Source organism: Mirounga angustirostris, unplaced genomic scaffold (assembly GCF_029215605.1).
Source record: "Mirounga angustirostris isolate CCGP_5_RB_7025 unplaced genomic scaffold, mMirAng1.0.hap1 SCAF_2, whole genome shotgun sequence".
Classification (NCBI taxonomy): domain Eukaryota; kingdom Metazoa; phylum Chordata; class Mammalia; order Carnivora; family Phocidae; genus Mirounga; species Mirounga angustirostris.
Window position 1 is genome coordinate 410839 of NW_026991710.1, and position 15711 is coordinate 426549.

General features: G+C 65.4%; 2 protein-coding genes across 22 annotated transcripts in view; one reads left to right on the forward strand and one right to left on the reverse strand.

Annotated features, from left to right (window-relative positions):
- The window catches only part of TMEM175 (transmembrane protein 175), a 25793-nt gene extending 22777 nt beyond the window's left edge, over nt 1-3016 (forward strand). For 11 of the 12 annotated variants that reach the window (XM_045881682.2, XM_045881680.2, XM_064584110.1 and 8 more), the window contains 2 exons: nt 46-181; nt 1545-3016. In XM_045881682.2, the coding sequence (XP_045737638.1) occupies nt 46-181; nt 1545-2202 (794 nt within the window). In that variant the 3' untranslated portion in view covers nt 2203-3016. Of the gene's footprint in view, nt 1-45; nt 182-1510 lie in introns of all 12 variants that reach the window. The other variant, XM_064584108.1, reaches the window with a different exon arrangement.
- Nucleotides 1-15198, reverse strand: part of DGKQ (diacylglycerol kinase theta) — an 18902-nt gene extending 3704 nt beyond the window's left edge. For 4 of the 10 annotated variants that reach the window (XM_064584090.1, XM_064584089.1, XM_045881672.3 and 1 more), the window contains exons 1-22: nt 14790-15197; nt 12094-12173; nt 11376-11475; nt 10908-10993; nt 10689-10814; nt 10073-10226; nt 9919-9990; nt 9664-9764; nt 9318-9556; nt 9135-9225; nt 8988-9042; nt 8806-8867; nt 8283-8433; nt 7900-7938; nt 7193-7308; nt 5744-5895; nt 5424-5572; nt 5149-5327; nt 4723-4823; nt 4400-4546; nt 4190-4301; nt 3957-4109 (exon numbers count right to left, since the gene is read on the reverse strand). In XM_064584090.1, the coding sequence (XP_064440160.1) occupies nt 3957-4109; nt 4190-4301; nt 4400-4546; nt 4723-4823; nt 5149-5327; nt 5424-5572; nt 5744-5895; nt 7193-7308; nt 7900-7938; nt 8283-8433; nt 8806-8867; nt 8988-9042; nt 9135-9225; nt 9318-9556; nt 9664-9764; nt 9919-9990; nt 10073-10226; nt 10689-10814; nt 10908-10993; nt 11376-11475; nt 12094-12173; nt 14790-15069 (2745 nt within the window). In that variant the 5' untranslated portion in view covers nt 15070-15197. Of the gene's footprint in view, nt 1-3447; nt 3772-3956; nt 4110-4189; nt 4302-4399; nt 4547-4722; nt 4824-5148; nt 5328-5423; nt 5573-5743; nt 5896-7192; nt 7309-7899; nt 7939-8282; nt 8434-8805; nt 8868-8987; nt 9043-9134; nt 9226-9317; nt 9557-9663; nt 9765-9918; nt 9991-10072; nt 10227-10688; nt 10815-10907; nt 10994-11375; nt 11476-12093; nt 12174-14789 lie in introns of those variants that run through there. The other 6 variants (XR_006791888.3, XM_064584093.1, XM_045881673.3 and 3 more) reach the window with 6 other exon arrangements.
- Nucleotides 15199-15711: the final 513 nt, after the last annotated feature.

Sequence of the window (15711 nt, forward strand, 5' to 3'; positions counted from 1 at the left end):
CGGAGTCCCCTCCCCTGGCCAGCTTCTCCCTCCTCGCGTCCACAGGCCCCCAAGAGCCCCCAGCTCACAGCGTGGAACCCTTCACTTTTGACCTGCATGAACCTCTCAGCAAGGAGCGGGTGGAGGCCTTCAGCGACGGGGTCTACGCCATTGTCGCCACACTCCTCATTCTGGACATCTGGTAAGGACCCAGGCTTGAGGGAGGGGGTCCACGGCCTGCCTCTCGTCATCCAGCCCTACAGAGGCAGGTGCCGAGGTCTCCTGATGCCAACCTGGACAGAGCTCCCCAGAGCTCAGGGTCTCCTGTGCTGAAGGGGGGGCATCAGCGGTCACTCCTCCCTTCCCCAAGCTGGGTAGATGGGTGTGGACGGGCCTTGCCTCAGGCCCCCCCTCCCCCGCCCCCCCCGCCCCCCCCCCCCCGTTTACCCTCCCATCCCTCCCGCCCCCCCAGCCTCTTCCCCTTCTCCCCCAGGACGCCCCCTCCCCCCCAGGCCTCCCTGCCTCCCTTCCCCTGCATCCTCCCTTCTGCTCAGTTTTCCCTTCACTCTGCGCTCTTCTGCTTCACCTGATCTACCTCCTCTCTGTCAAAGTTCTCATTTTAGTTACTGCATTTTTATTTTTAGGTGTTTCATCTGCTTTTTTTCTTCATATTTTCCATTCTTTTTTAGAGCCTCTTGTTTCTTTGATCCTATTTCAGTACGCTTACTTTGTCGGACAGGTTACACCATTTTGATTTTACATTTTTGTATCTGATGGTCTAAAGTGTTAGTTCTCCTAATTCTCTCTTGATAGCTTTTTCCTACTGCAATTTGTAAATTTTTAAAATTTGGGAGCAAACGTTCATTGGTGCCGATCTCGGAGGCCTAAACCTAAGGTTCCAGAATGGTGCGGCTTTGCTTCTGCCACTAGGGCCCAGCTGCAAGGAGCAGTGGAGGCTGGGGGCCTCTGCCCGAAGCCACAGCCCCAGCACCTGGGGGCATTTGCCCCTACCTTCAGACTCTTGCAGCCCTCCCTACGTGCCCCCCCCAGACACAGGGGTAGCCCACCATTGTGAGCTGAGAGGTGTCCCAGGTGCTTCCCCCCAGCCTGGGATCAGGGGTGGGCTCCCTGGGCCGTGCAGTCGGGGGCATCCACCCGGGGAGAACCCCGAGATGTGTCTTAGAGTTGCTCCTTCCAGCAACGTTCGGCCCAGCAACCTGAGAACCACAGAGGCTGACCGCGCCCCCGTCTGCAGGACCACCGCCCAAGTGGATGGGCAGCTGCGGGGGGAGTGGACAGACCTCACGCGCACCCAGCTGTGGAGGCCAGGGGGGCTGAGGGGACAGTGCTGCCCACCCGGCCTGCACAGAGACAGGACGCCGGGACATCTGCGCTTCAGAGGCACAACACGGAATTGCTTGGTGTCTGTGTACTGACCACAGCTTTCCATGTCGTTCTCTGAAACGCACGTGTGCTCGTCCAGGCTGGGATGGGGTGGGGGTGCAGCCCTGACCCGACGCCCCGCGTCAAGGCTGTGACAGATGCTGTGTGTTGACCGTCCTCAGCGAGGACAACGTCCCGGACTCCAAGGACGTCAAGGAGAAGTTCCACGGCAGCCTGGTGGCAGCGCTGAGCGAGTATGGGCCGCACTTCCTGGCCTACTTCGGCTCCTTCGCCACCGTGGGCCTGCTTTGGTTTGCCCACCACTCGCTCTTCCTGCACATCCGCAAGACCACGCAGTCCATGGGGCTGCTCAACACGCTCTCACTGGCCTTCGTGGGCGGCCTCCCTCTGGCCTACCAGCAGACCTCGGCCTTCGCCCAGCAGCCCCACCAGGAGCTCGAGAGCGTGCGCGTCAGCTGTGCCATCATCTTCTTCGCCAGCATCTTCCAGTTTGCCATCTGGACCACGGCCCTGCTGCACGAGGGGGAGACGCTGCAGCCCTCAGCACGCTTCGGGGGCCACGAGCACGCGTTCATGTTTGCCAAGCTCGCGCTGTACCCCTGCGTCAGCCTGCTGGCCTTCGCCTCCACCTGCTTCCTGAGCCGGTTCAGCGCGGCCATCTTCCACCTCACCCAGATCACGGTGCCCTTCGCCTTCCTGCTGCTTCGCCTCCTCGTACGCCTGGCCCTGGCCCCCCTGCGTGCCCTGCGGGGCCTCAGCCTGCCAGCACACCGGAGCGAGGACGACGCACGCGCCCCGCTCCTGCCTTCTGCCCACTAGCTCCGGGTGCCCGCCTGCCCTGGCCCGCCCCGGCCCGCCCCAGCCCGTTTGGTTCTTATTTCCATCGTTCTGCTCTAGAGCCCTAGCGAGGGTTTCTGCTTCTGCAGACAGTGCGACAGGAGCCTGGCGTCTGCGTGTCCGTCTCTGTCCTGGGCCCACATTCTCTATCTTCGTGAAGCCGAGCCGCGCGGGTGCTCGAGCTCCCGCTGGGAGCCCACGGCGTCAGCCCTGAGCGGGGCATGGGTCCCCAGGCACAGAGGAGATGGCAGGCCAGCAATGCCCACACTGTATTTGTCCTGGACATAAATTAGGCTTACATTCAGGTAGTGACAAGGTACATAAAGGCCTGGGTGCCAAGCCCACACTGCCCCCTCTGGGCACACAGACTCACTTAAATACAGGATAGACAGCTACAGGCCAGAACCAGCGCCAAGGCCTGCAAAGCAAACACTAATTGCACCACCAGGGACATCACGGTGGACACACACTTGTGTGCTGAGGGCACAGGATAGGAGTGTCCCGTCACAAATGGCCACAACAGTGCATTTGTGCAGTTTGGGCAGAAGCTTGGGGGACACGGGGCTGGCAGGGCGGAGCCTGGCCAGACGGCACCGACAGCAAAGAGCCAGGACAAGTGGAGAGACGTGGTTCCTGGGCCTCGCTGGGGGGCTCTGGAGACTCCCCAGACCGACCAGGGGCCTGTCTGAGCTCAGTGTGGTGGGGGCCTGGGCGTCTGGTCAGCCCGACAGGTGCTGGGAATGGGCATGCTGATTGTTCACAAACAGGTGATTAAAGCTGGCTCCTCCCCACGTCACACCTTGTAAACTTCCTCTGGGCCTCCCAGCCCAGGCTTCCATGGGTTTGCTTCTGGTCCCTTCCGGGCACGCTCTGCCCCACCCCTGTGAGGGCCCAGTTCCCCTCCTGCTCCATCGTCAGGATGCTGGCCAAGCCCACCTGGCCTCGGGCCCCTCTGACCCCCAGGTGCAGCCTAAGCAGCTCCTCCACAGTGGTGAGCCCAGCAGAGAAGGCACCTTTCCCCCAGGACAGGTGGCAGGTGCCCCCCACCCAGCCCTCAGTGGGACAGTCGGTCGGGAGACCTGCTGGCTGGGGCATTCGGGGTCTGTACTGGGCACATTCTCTTAGGAGCATCTGGGGGGTTGGCCCAGAGTTCAGTGCTGCCCAGCTCAACAGGCTCAGAGATGGTGCAGGACACAAAGGGAGAAGTGCCTGCCACGCACGATGGTGGCCTGGACCCCAGGGGGCGGGACGATTGGCCAGCCAAAGCCCCGCGCCCACCCTGTTGCTGGATCGGAGGCCAGGGGGGGAAGCACCTGCCACCCACCCCGCAGCTTCCGTGTGGCACAGGGGTGAGGGGGAGACGCCCCCAGTCAAAGCTGCAGGCAAGTCCATCCATCACGGGTTGGCGGCGGCTGCTGCTGGACAGGCACGCTGCTCCAGGGCCCTCCTCTACTTGGGGTCCCCTTCAGGGACAGGCACCCCATCTGCTCGGGCATCCTTGGGGGTCCCTGCCTTCCTGGGCTTCTGCTTGGTCTTCCTGAGCATGTGAACCTGTCCCAGGACAGGGCAGGTCAAAGGGCTGGGTGATATTGCAGGCACGGTGGCAGCCCACTTGACAGAAGGGGTGCGGGGTGGTTCAGCCTGTGGGCCCCTCCCGTCGCGTACCCAGGGGGCTGTTGGGGAAGAACGGGCTGCAGCAGGCTCTCAGGCCCCACCCCGCTCACCCCGTGTGGTACCTTGGGGCCCGCAGCCGAGATGATCATGTGCCCAGGAGCCTGGATCCAGGGCTCTCCATCCACCTGCACAGGTGTGGCCTTGAGGAGAGTGACGCGGAAGTAGGAGCCCTGGGCGATGCGAATGCCAGAGCGCAGCCCACCCTGGACTTGGCCCTGATAGAGGGGGAGGGCCGGCCGGGTTCAGCGGGCTGCGGTCCCACGCCGCGGGCCCATCCCCACCTGCCCACACTCACCATGTGCATGACGCCGGTCACCCCCACCACCTCTAGCAGCCCGTCATCCATGCGTGGCTTCTCGAACCTTGAGTCACTGTCGGAGCCCCACAGATCGGCCCCCGAGCCCCAGCTGCACCGAGGGAAGGGCGCACAGGTAAGTGGGCAGGCGGACCAGGGCTTCGAGCCCCACCTGAGGCCAGAGCCCCCTGGAGCCCCACCCACTGGCACCTGGGGATGTTGATGAAGATGAGACCCTCGATACTTGGCAGCTCTACTTCCTGCTGCTCCACCTGCAGCCGGATCTCTTTGTGCAAGCCGCGGGAGTGGCTGATCTTCTGCAGCCCGACTCGCACATACACACCCTTGTTGTGGAACCTGCAGGAGAGGTGTGCGCCTACTGTCGAGGTGGAGCCCTTGCTCTAAGACAATCCCCCAAGTTCCAGTCCCATCCACCAATTCCTGCTGGTGAGTCCCCAGGAAGTACGCTGTCACCAGGGGGCAGCCCTGCTGTCCAGAGCGGTCCCAAGCCCCCCTCCTTGATCTTCCGGCACCTGCTCGTGAACTTGCCAGGCTCCTCCTCCCGTGCCTGGTGGAAGTCCAGGCTTAGCTCTGCGTCGATGCCAATCCCACAGTAGTTACTCATCTGCACAATCTAGAGACAAGACACGTTCTCCCATGACCCTGGTCAGCCCCCACCAGGTCCTTCCCGCGTCCCCCAAGCTGGGTCCAGCCTCCTCATCTCCAACCCAACTCTGCCGCCATTGTCAGAGCTGCTTCTGTTCTGTAATTGCCCTTCACCCAGCAGGAGGCAAGCATCTGAGCCAGCCAGCCTGGGATGTCCCCAGCAAGCCACGGCTGACAGTGCCTCGGCTTCCCCATAAAGGGGGTGGCCCTGGTACCTACACCAGGTGGTGGCCGGGACACGCACAAATCCCCGGACAGAAGTGTGGAGTTGCCTGTGGGGGGCTCCCTGGTACCTTGGGGGGCTCCACGTCTGCCACGCTGTTCTCTGCACCGCCAGTGTCGTGAGCATCCAGCAGAATGGTCCAGCGGTCCATGAGCACAGCGTCAGCCTCATCCACGGACACCAGCACGGAGAACGGGTCCTCGCCACTGTAGCCCGCCCCCCAGCGGAGGACCCGGCCAAGGTCATTCCCTGGGACAGCGACAAGCGAAACAGACTCTCCACACCCACCGACCTGCCCGCCCCCCCCGCCCCAGGCCTGTCCCCCGACCTGCTGGCTGACCCCACCTGTGCCCAGCGGCAAGATGGCCACGGAAGGCTCCGGGCAGGCCAGACGGTGCCGCATCTCCTCCAGGGCGGCAAGCACCCAGCCCACGGTGCCGTCCCCCCCGCACACCAGCACCCGGAAGCAGGGCACCTGAGAGAACACGTGGAACCTGGCGAGAGGCGAACGGGGGGCTCTGTACGCATGCAAGCCAGTGGCAGCACCCGAACCCCACGCAGAACGGCCTGGACGCGTCTGTTCCCTCCAGCCTCTCGACAGCCGCGTGCAAGCACCCCCTGAGGCTCGTCGGGCTGAGCGGCACAGCGGGCACCCCCACACTCACCCGGGAAGAGGCCCCCCGTTGGTCAGTTCAAAGACCTGGTGAGGGTTCAGCAGCTTCCGAAAACTACAGAGCAGGTCACGGCCCTTGAGGCCTCCACTCTTGGGGTTCACAAACACGAGGAGGGGGGAGGAGTCTGGGGGCAGCTTCGTGTGCTGACAGATGGGGGGCTGGGTTAGTGCAGGTTCTCAAGGCCACCCCACGGGGGCAGTGACAAGTCCTCCAACCCTGAGCCCACACAGCCCGAGCCTACCTGGGGCCAGCCCCCCGCCCGAGGAAGGCACACATGGGGCCCAGGGGGGCTACCTGGCCACCCCCACCTTGCCACTGACCACTCAAGGCATCCCCCGCCCCCAGCAGAGGAGGCACTCACAGCCGTTAGCCAACGGGGCAGAGATGAGGCCGGCCGGCCTGGAGCTCTGAGCAAACGGGCCACGCCACCATCCACTGCGACCCTCGTGGCCAGACCGTGCCCACTACCTGACCCGTGCAGCCCAGATGCCAAGGCTGGACACCCACACGGGATTCCAGCTGCCCCTCCTGCACTCCTCAGGGCCCCTGCCCACCCACACCGCAGCGAGCAGGAGCAACTGGGCTCAGAGTGGCCCCACGCCTCCCCTGGCAGAAGTCGTCCATCTCCCAAGAGCCCTCAAAACGCGGTGCCCAGAGAGAGCAGGCAGGGGGCTCAGGCCCCCACAATGGTGAGGATGCTGGGGTGCCCTGGGGTCCCATGGTGGGAGGTGCTCGGTAACAGGCACAAGCTCAGCAGCAGCTCAAGACCAAGGACACCCTTGGGGTGACATGTGACCCACGGGGCAGAGCTCCTGCAGTCATCCCTCACCTGCTCACCCCAAAGCAGGTAGCTGCCAGGAGAGAAAAAGGGCATGTCGGCACCGCCCACCCAGCTCTGCCAACAGGGCCAGCTGCCAGGGGCCCTGACCTGCCCGGGGCTGCATCCTCATCAGGACAGCAGGAGGGCACCCGGCTCAGGATGGGAGCGGGCGGCCAGGCCCAGGCGTCGCCCACCCGCTCACAATGAACTCATCTACTCTAATTCTGCTTCACCTGGACAGGGGCCCGGGGTCAGGGACAGGTAGTCACAGACAGCTCTGGTGAAACCTTGGGGGCCAGCAGGGCTGAAGACCAGAGACTGCTGGCAAAGACATGGGAGTGTAGGGCAGGACCTGGGGCTCTGGCCCCTCACCCTGCCCTGACCTGCCTGGTGTCCACCTGGCCCTGCGCTCGCCCCCAGCTCAGACTTCCAGATGCTGTCCGAAGTCAGGGAGCCCCACCTCCTGGCCAGAGGTGGCCCAGGCCTCCCAAGCAGGGGGAGTGGGGCCAGGTCCCAGTGGCCCTTGGCCCTCCACCTGTCAGCCATGGTGCAGGCCTGTCACCCCCGGACCTCGGGCTCCTCCCCTGCTGTGAGCTGTGTCCCTGACGGCACCCACTCACCAACACATCTGGCAGCACCAGGGCGGTCAGCGGCCGGCCGTGCACAGCTGTGTCCCTGACCAGCATGTACAGTCGCTCAGCCTCTGTGAAGGAGGCCACGTCCAGCACCACTGCACCTGCAGCAAAGGGGCTGTAAGCTCAGACCGCAGCCTCCCCTCATCCCACTGCCAGAAGGGACCCTGGGTCTGGCTGTCCGATGGCATCCACAGGACGCAGGCCCACCGTCCCTGTGGAGCCTTTAAGGATGGCCAAGGTCAGAGACAGGATATGGAGGCGGATGGAAGAGGGCGGTGTGGCTGGGCACACCCTCATCCCTGAGGCCCCTGGGGGGCGAGGAAAGCTCCCACAAGAACGGAGGACACTGATGACTGCTGGGGACCCACAGAAGGGACTGGGGCTCATGGGAATGTCCTCCCACTTCTGGGTAGATCTGAAGTCTCCCATGAAAAAAAGATGCAAACCCAAGGGCAGAACAGGTTTTGCAGAAAAGTCCTCTGCAACTCAGTCACATTTTAGTAAAAGCACGACAGCCGTAAGCCAGGAAAAAAACCAGAAATGGGTCCCTCACACGGGGTTCCACCATAAAAAGGTCAGGTCCTCAACAAAATGGAACAGTGAACACGAAGGCAAGAAGGGCAGGCCTTTCCACCTAACTCCAGGGAACGACCTTTGGCCCAATCTGATCGCGGCCCAGGGCGGCGGCTCACCTTGGGAGGAGTAGACGTGGCTCACGGACACCAGGCCAGCTGCAACGACAGGCTGCCGTCAGGGGAGGCAAGCGGTCTGGGCACGGCCTTCCCCCCACCTCCAGCTGCCACTGTTTGTAGCTGGGCCCACAACCCAGCAGGGGCAGCTCCCCCAACCCGTCCCTCCCCAGCCCAGAGCCAAGAGCAGAAAAGGCAAAGGCTAGACCTCAGGAGTCTCAGAAGCCCCTCAGAGGAGGTGAGGACACAGACCCACTGAGGGGCAGTTGGCAAAGGCTCAGACACGGTGGCGGGGGAGGAGGGGAGCAGGAGAACCAGGCCCCGCGGCCTGCTCTCAGAAGCCCTCCCTTCCTCTCCCTGCTGCCAGGTCAGCCAGGCCATCACACCTTTGGTGGCTGCAGCCTCCTCCAGCAGGCTGCCATACTCCTGGGCAGACAGGCCGGGAGGCAGGCCAGCAACATACAGGGAGACGTGCGGGACCACAACTCTGCTCTCAGCCACGTAGAACCGCACCTGGGTCATCTGCCGCAGGGACGTCTGTGGGGAAGCAGAACACTGAGCAGAGCACTCAGGGAGGGCCCCGCAGCGCCCGGCCCCTCCACCCTCCTCATCCAGAAAAACTTCCCAGGCTGAACCACACCAAGATGGAAAGGGAAATACAGGCTTCCTCCCTTGGCACAAACTCCTCAACTGCCCTCGGGGAGCTCCGGGGGGTGGGGTCTGTGGCTCACGACCCCACCTTCTGGGGAAAAGGTGGCGTTAGCAAGCCGAGACCCGCCAGGCCCAGGAGCACTGGCACTGCCAGCCAGGAGGGACGCGGTGTCCTGGGGACAGGCTCCCTCACTAGGAGGCAGCGGCCACGGCCAAAGGCTGGTGGCTCTGCAGGGACCAGCATTCACACCCAATGACCTGCCGGATGTCACGAAGCCGGGCGAGCAAGGGCTCTTCGTCCTCCAGCACCGTCCGCTGGACTGCAAGAACGAAAGGCAAGGTCCGTGGGCACCAGGTGCCATGCCCACCTCTGCTGCCCGCAGACCTCAGGGCGCCCGGGGGGGCAGATCAGGGGACATCGACCGCGGGCTACCACTCACCTTGCCTGCTACCCATGAGCACCTCCACCAGCTGGAAGCTCTCAGGACCCTCGGCCTGTGGGGGGCAGAGTTTGAGGCATCGGGCCTGGACCCGTGACTCGCCCAGGACTCCCCCCAGGCCGGCTGGGACCACAGCAGCATACACACCTGACGTCCGAGCAGTGGGAGAACCTCCAGCACCACAGTCCGGGCAGTGCTCTGCGGGGTCACACGGATGGACACGTAGGCCACACCCACCCTGCAGGGAACAATCTCAGGAGCTTGGGTCACATGGCCCCCACCCCTCCCAACTCCCGCTGGCAGACCCTGGGCCTTGGGCCTGGGTCTCACTTGAGCCAGGCAGGGTAGATCCTCAGGACTTCCTGGGTGTGGGGCAGAGCGCGGATGATCCAGGCCTCGGGTGCAGCCTCTCGGGATCCAGGGCCTCTGCTGTCCTCCCCCTCTGCACTCCCACCGGCCCGGGTCTTGCCCCGTGCCCCAGGGTCCGCAGCGTGGACAGGTAGGGGGAGTGCCTGCAGCTCAAAGTCTCGAGGGTCCTCCATGACGTAGTAAGCCCGGAGAGCCGCCTCCTGCGGGGGGGGGGCCACATGTGGACAGGAGCCAGGGCCAGGCTGGATGCCACAAAGCACCCCCAGGAATGGGCCCTGCCTCAGCCCCTGTGGGCGCTCTCTCATACCAGCACCTCCTCGCTCCTGGCCAGGCGGGGGACAGTGATGACTCGAAAGTGGTTTCTCTGCAGAGCATCGTTGCCGTCAAAGATCTTCAGGGTCTGTTTGCCTGGGCCAGAGAAGTGGGTATGGATCCATGGAGTGGGGTACAGGCTGGGGACAGGACAGGGCATGGGGTGAGGGATGGGAATGGGGACAGGGGGCACAAGGGACAGGATGGGTGGACAGGGCGGCGGGCCAGGCAACAGCTAAGAGGCACTTACTGGACTCCGGGGCCAGCACCTCTCTGCCCAGGCCAGCAGGGCTACTTCCGTCCACACCATCGTCCCCCTCACCTGCAGGAGGGGCACAGCTGACCTCGTACTCGGGGCCTACCCCCAGCCCCCACGCCTGGCCCCAGCACAGCCCTTCACGCACCTGGCTCTGGGGCCGCGCTCTCAAAGATGCGGAAACAGTGCATTTTACTGAAGTTTCGGGACAGCAGGCGCACGCACGCAGGGGGCAGGACCATGGTGCGCAAGCGCCCAAACGTGCACTCCGGGGCGAGCGCCGCTGAGCAGACTGAGTGGGCCTGGAGATGGGGGCAGGGACTCGCCCTCAGCCACTCCGCAGGGGCCCACGCTGGACTGATGGCCCCTAACCAGGCCACGACAGGGCGCACTGGCGGGCGGCACCACGCTCAGACCAGAAGGATCCCCGACTCTGTACAACGGGGACCATCCCCCGCCCCGACAGAGTGCGATGCAGACGGGTGAGAGTGGAAGGACGCACCACACCTGCTCCCAGGACCTCCATCCTGCTTTCCAAAGGGTTAGTACGTCCACGCCGCCCCACCCCCAAGGACCGTGACACCCCGCCTCCCAGGAACCCCACCGCCCCATTCCGCCCCCTCAGGACACGCCCCCCCAAAGCCCCTCCTGCACGCCGCGCCACCCCCGCCCCCAGGACCCCCGCCCCCCGCCCCCCCGCAAAGCCCCTCCTGCACGCCGCACCACCCCCGCCCCCAGGACCCCCGCCCCCCGCAAAGCCCCACCTGCATGCCGCACCACTCGCAGCGCACGCCCGCCAGGACGTCGGAGGAGCCGCACGTCTTCCTGCAGACCTCGCAGCGGGCACCGGAGGGCAGGTTCCCCTCCCGCCAGTGGTGGTGGTGCGTGTCCTGCGGAGGGGGCCGTCGCCGGTGGCTCAGCCAGCCCCCCAGCACGCCCCTCCCCCGCCTTCCCCCCCAAGGCGTCTGGCCCTGTGCACTCACATGGTCCCGGTGCCCGTCCCCGTGGCACTGGCGGCAGTCGCTGCAGGCGAAGGGCACACAGTCGGGGTGAACGTGCAGCTCACACACTGGGGGGCGGGCAGGGTTAAGGGCCTCTCGCCGCTCCCCACAGCCCTGCCCCCTTCTCTCGGGCATCTCTGCCAAGGCCGGCCAGTCCTGGCCACACTTCCTTGATCCTTCCTGGGGTGGGAGCTCTCAGGAGGGGAGTCCCCCTCTCGGAGGACGGGAGCCGGCTTCTCCTCCTGTCTCCCTGCGTGGCCCCCTGCACCTGCTTCCCTGTGAGGGCAGCTCGGGATCCACAAGCACGCCCCCCCATCAGTGCCCAGGGCACCACCCCACCTCCTGCCCAGCTGCCTGGCCACAGCGAGGTGTGGGCCACCCTGGGCAGCAGAGATCAGGCCCCTGGTGAGTGGTGCAGGATGGGGGGGGGGCGGGGGGGCTCAGCAGTACCTTCACAGCGGAGTGCAGGGGCCTCCAGGGTCTTGCGGCACACGGCGCAGAACTTGCGCTTGTAGAGACCCCGCGGGCCAAAGCAGTGGGCCACGGGGACCTGCAGGGAGCAGAGCTCCCCCTCAGCCTGGGGCCTACCTGCCAGCGCCCATCCAGGGCCAGGAGGCCTCATCCTCTACACCCTCAACAGCTCCCACTGCCACCCACACCCCCTGCCTGACCCCTGCGGTCCCCCTAAATCCTCGCCCGCCCCTCTGTGCCTCCTAGGGGTCCTGCCGAACTGCCCAGTCTCCTGAGTCCTTGCAGGACCAAGGCCAGCTGTGATCTCAGGCAGCCCTTTCTGCAGGGAACACCCGGGCTGGTTCTGCCCATAGCCTGATTCAGCTGTGCAGTCCAGGAAGCTTGGGCACCAGCAGCTTCCTCCAGGCCTGTTCCCCTGCCCTCAGGACACATCTGGGGCAAGCTGGACCAAGCACACAGGGACAGAGGCCCACCAACAGGCAGGATGAGCGGTGCTGGGTGCCAGGGACCCCCGAGGAGGAGTGGTCAGAACCAGTGGGAAGTGAGGCCCGCTGCTGTCCTGGGAGGGGTTCACATCCTGGGGACCCAACGCAGCACAATGGAACACTCCCACCCCATCCAACCAGCCAGCCTCTCAGCCCAGGACCTGCCGCAAGAGCCAGCTTCCCCAAGCCCTCTGCCCACACTGCATACGCACCCGGACCAGGCTGGGGGCCACACCCGCACAGGGGGTCTTCACGTGCTTCAGGCACTTCTCGTGGGACATGAAGTTGCAGACTGTGGAATGAGAGTTGCATGAGTTGGCCCCTGTCCAACCCCAGGCTTTGGCCAACAGAACCACCAGGGGCCATGGCCAGGTGCCAGCATTCTGACAGGGCAGTGCACCCCTCACAGTGGGCCTGCTCTGCCAGAGCTGGAGGGGAGTCAGCATGGGGTGAGTCGCTGCAGCTCCCCCCCCAGCTCCGACCCAGCATGCGCAATGGAGAAAGTGACTCCACCGTCTCCACCGTTGTGGGGGCAGAGGGAGGGCATGGTCACAGCCTCCCTCCACAGAAGCGCCAGGGACACCCTGATCCTCTGCCCCACGCCACCTCTCATCCCGAGAGCCCAGAGTGGGGATGATGCTGTGTCCTAGAGTCTTGAGAGTGGCCCCTGCCCCTTGCACACAGGGAAACACTCCAACCTGTTGGCCCTGAGGTGCAGGCAGGTAAGTGGGCATCTCCCCTGAGACCAGCTTCACCAAGAACATCCTTCCCTCACTCCCCCACAACTCGAAAGACCCCTAACTAGCCCTCCCGTGTGGTGTGCCTGCTGAGACCAGGGCCAGTCTGTAATGGGCCAGGGCCCCCGAGGCAGGCAGGGTGGCCAGCCCAGGGATGGGTGCACCTGCCCCCACCCAGAGGGGTAGACAGCCCAGAGGCTCTTTAGGCAGTGAGCACTCAGACGTACGCTGTGCCCGTGAGGCCACTAAGAAGGGGGCCCAGAGACGAACAGGATGGGAGGAGGAGCACAAGAGGAAGCAGCCTCTGGCAGCACAGACAGCAGTGAGTGGGCCTGGGGAGGGGGCGGGGGGCCTGGGGTGGGGTGGGTTAGACAAGGCAGCAAGAAGCTGGGAAGTGGGCAGGGGGCAGAAGAACTTACTCTCCAACACAGCCCTTGGTGAAAAGTGTGACCGGGGGGCCTTGAGGCAGCCCCTTCCACCCACTGCAGCCCTTCCCACGCGTCCCTAGGAGAAGGCAGGCCGGTCCTCCACAGGCTAGCAAGAACAGCCTGAGACCTTGCTTCAGAAAAACTACTGTAGGCTGGAGTCACATGGAAGCAGCAGGGAGGCAGAGAGGAAGGGTGAGCACTCCAGCTAGCTTCCCCTTCAGGGTACCCAGACTAGCTCTGTCCCGGAAGGCAGCAGCGGCGGGCAGGTGGCACCCAGCTCCTCTGGCCCACGGAGATAGGGCCCGATCACCCCACATCCCACATCCTGGGTACTCCCAGGCAAGGGAGGAGGCTCTTCCTCCCACACCCTTGTCAGGCCCCTCTGCTTGCCAAGATTACCACCCCTTCTCCATGGAGGTGGAGAGAAGGTCCATACAGCTGCCCAGGGATGGCCTCCACGTCATCCCCCAAGCCCAGCCTCTTTACATGAGCTGCTTCGCCCTTTAGACCTACAGCCCCACCTGCAGGAGGTCACCGCAGTGAGGAGGACCTGGAGTCCAGCCTCAGACCTGGAGCTCTGCCTTCACCACCCCTCACCTGTGCGGGGATCCTGGGTCCAGCCTCAGACCTGGAGCCCTGCCTTCACCACCCCTCACCTGTGCGGGGATCCTGGGTCCAGCCTCAGACCTGGAGCCTTGCCTTCACCACCTCTCACCTGTGCGGGGATCCTGGGTCTAGCCTCAGGCCTAAAGCTGACTCAGCCTGCACAAGCACTTCTCCCTGCTCAGGTGAGCCTCTTGGCATGGGAGGCGGTAAGAAAGGGCAGTGTTTCTGATATGAGAGAATCTAGGGGTGACTCCCCCCAGGCCACCTGGTGCAGCACTAGGGAGTCAGATCAAGCATGCCATTTTTTTTTTTTTGGCAGAAGGCATCCTGCATGAAGGGCCCAGCCTCCTCCACCCAGACCTGGTCAAGCCTTCTCTGTGAACTTTGGCGTTAAGTGGTCCCTCTGTCCCCAGAGACAAAAGCCTGTCTCCCCAAGTGGAAAAAAGGCTCCCCACATGCCACCTTCCACATCCCTGGGCAGCTCTGGTCCCCAGGGCCCACCCACCTGTCCTGCCAGAGGGAGCAGACTACAAGAGAGCAGACCTTGGAAGCCTGCACCCTCGATGTCCAATGAGCCAGAGGAGGCAAGGCCTCCCCGCCCGGCCAGCCAGCTTGGCAGCTAGTTGGGAGCCCTGTTGGGGCACGCCGCACTTGGCCCTGTGGGCAGCAGTGTGCATGCAGGGCAAAAAAGGCCCAGCACTAGGGTACAGGAACCAGTGGCCCAGACCAGCCCTGCCTGACCACACTGCTGCCCCTTGCTGCCCCAGCTGCTGGACTGAGGAGCCCAGACAAGGACCACCTGCTCAGGGTGGGCTGGACTCATCCCCCAGTCACTGCACCTGCCCCACGCCGCCCACAGTGCTCTTCCGCCATTGAATCCCAACCCCAGTGAGGGAGCACAGGGAGCAGTTTTTTCCTGCGGCCCACAGTCCCGGGGGAAGCCACCTGGTGCCCCCGAGCCCCTGGAAGAGCCAGTCCTTATCACCTCCCTGGAGAGGGTCCGAGGCCAGCACACTCCTGCCCCGTGGGGCAGGCGGTTCTGTCCTGAGGGGGCCATTGCTGGGAGTGCAGAGGTCAGAGGTGAGGAGCCCATTCTGGGCCAGGGGCTGGGTCTGTGATGGGGTCGCGGGCGCTCACCGTCGCACAGGAAGCCGGCCAACCCCCAGATGAAGTCGGAGCAGAGGTGGCAGAAGGTGGGCTTGGTGAGCGTCACCTTCCGGAAGCTGTGGCCAGACGCGGCGGGGCCTGGGGGCCTGGCGCCCGCCCGCTCCGGACCAGACCCCGGGCCCGGCCCCGGCCCCGGCCCCGGCCGCGCGCGGCCTCTGCCGCCTAGCTCGGGGCTGGAGGCCGGGCTGCCCGGGCGCGGCGAGCTACCGCCGAGCCAGGCACGGGCCCGGGGCTCGGCCGCCGCCGCCATCCCTGCCCGGGCGGCCCGAGCCCCGGCGGCGGGCGAGAGCCGGGTCCGCGCTGCGGGTGAGAGGGACCTCCGCCTCCCCGGCGACCCCGCGGTCCGCGCCGGGCTTCCGACTGCGCCCGCCGCCACTGCGCAGGCGCGCGCTCGGGGGCGGAGGCCGAGCAGCCGGGGGGCGGGGCCCGGGCGGGGCCTTCTGGGGCGGGGCTTGGAGGGGCGGGGCCTGGGGCGGGGCGGAGGTGGGAGGCCGGTGGGCAGGCCTGCGGAGCCGGGGTCCGAGCCCGGGCCGAGTCGGGTGCCGCCTGGGGAGGTCTGGAGGGCAGGGGGGTGGGTCTGGCGTCCGGCCGACAGCCTGCGCCGGGAATCGCGACCGGGCTCCCCGCACGCAGCTTCCCGCCGACGCCGGCGCAAGGCGCTTGCACCTGCGGCGCCCAGACCCGCGCCTGCGCAGACGGACACCTCCCACGCGACACGCCGATCCCGCGGGTGGTTCGTGGTTGCGCGGGGAGGCCCTGCGAGCATGCGGCACATCCCAGGGGCCCGGGGCGGAGTCGGGAACCAAGGCCCGCCTCCCCTTCAGGCCCCGGCCGTGCGTAGAAGGCCGGCTGCGCTGTCTTCGCGCGCGTGGGCCCTGCCCTGCCCCGAACA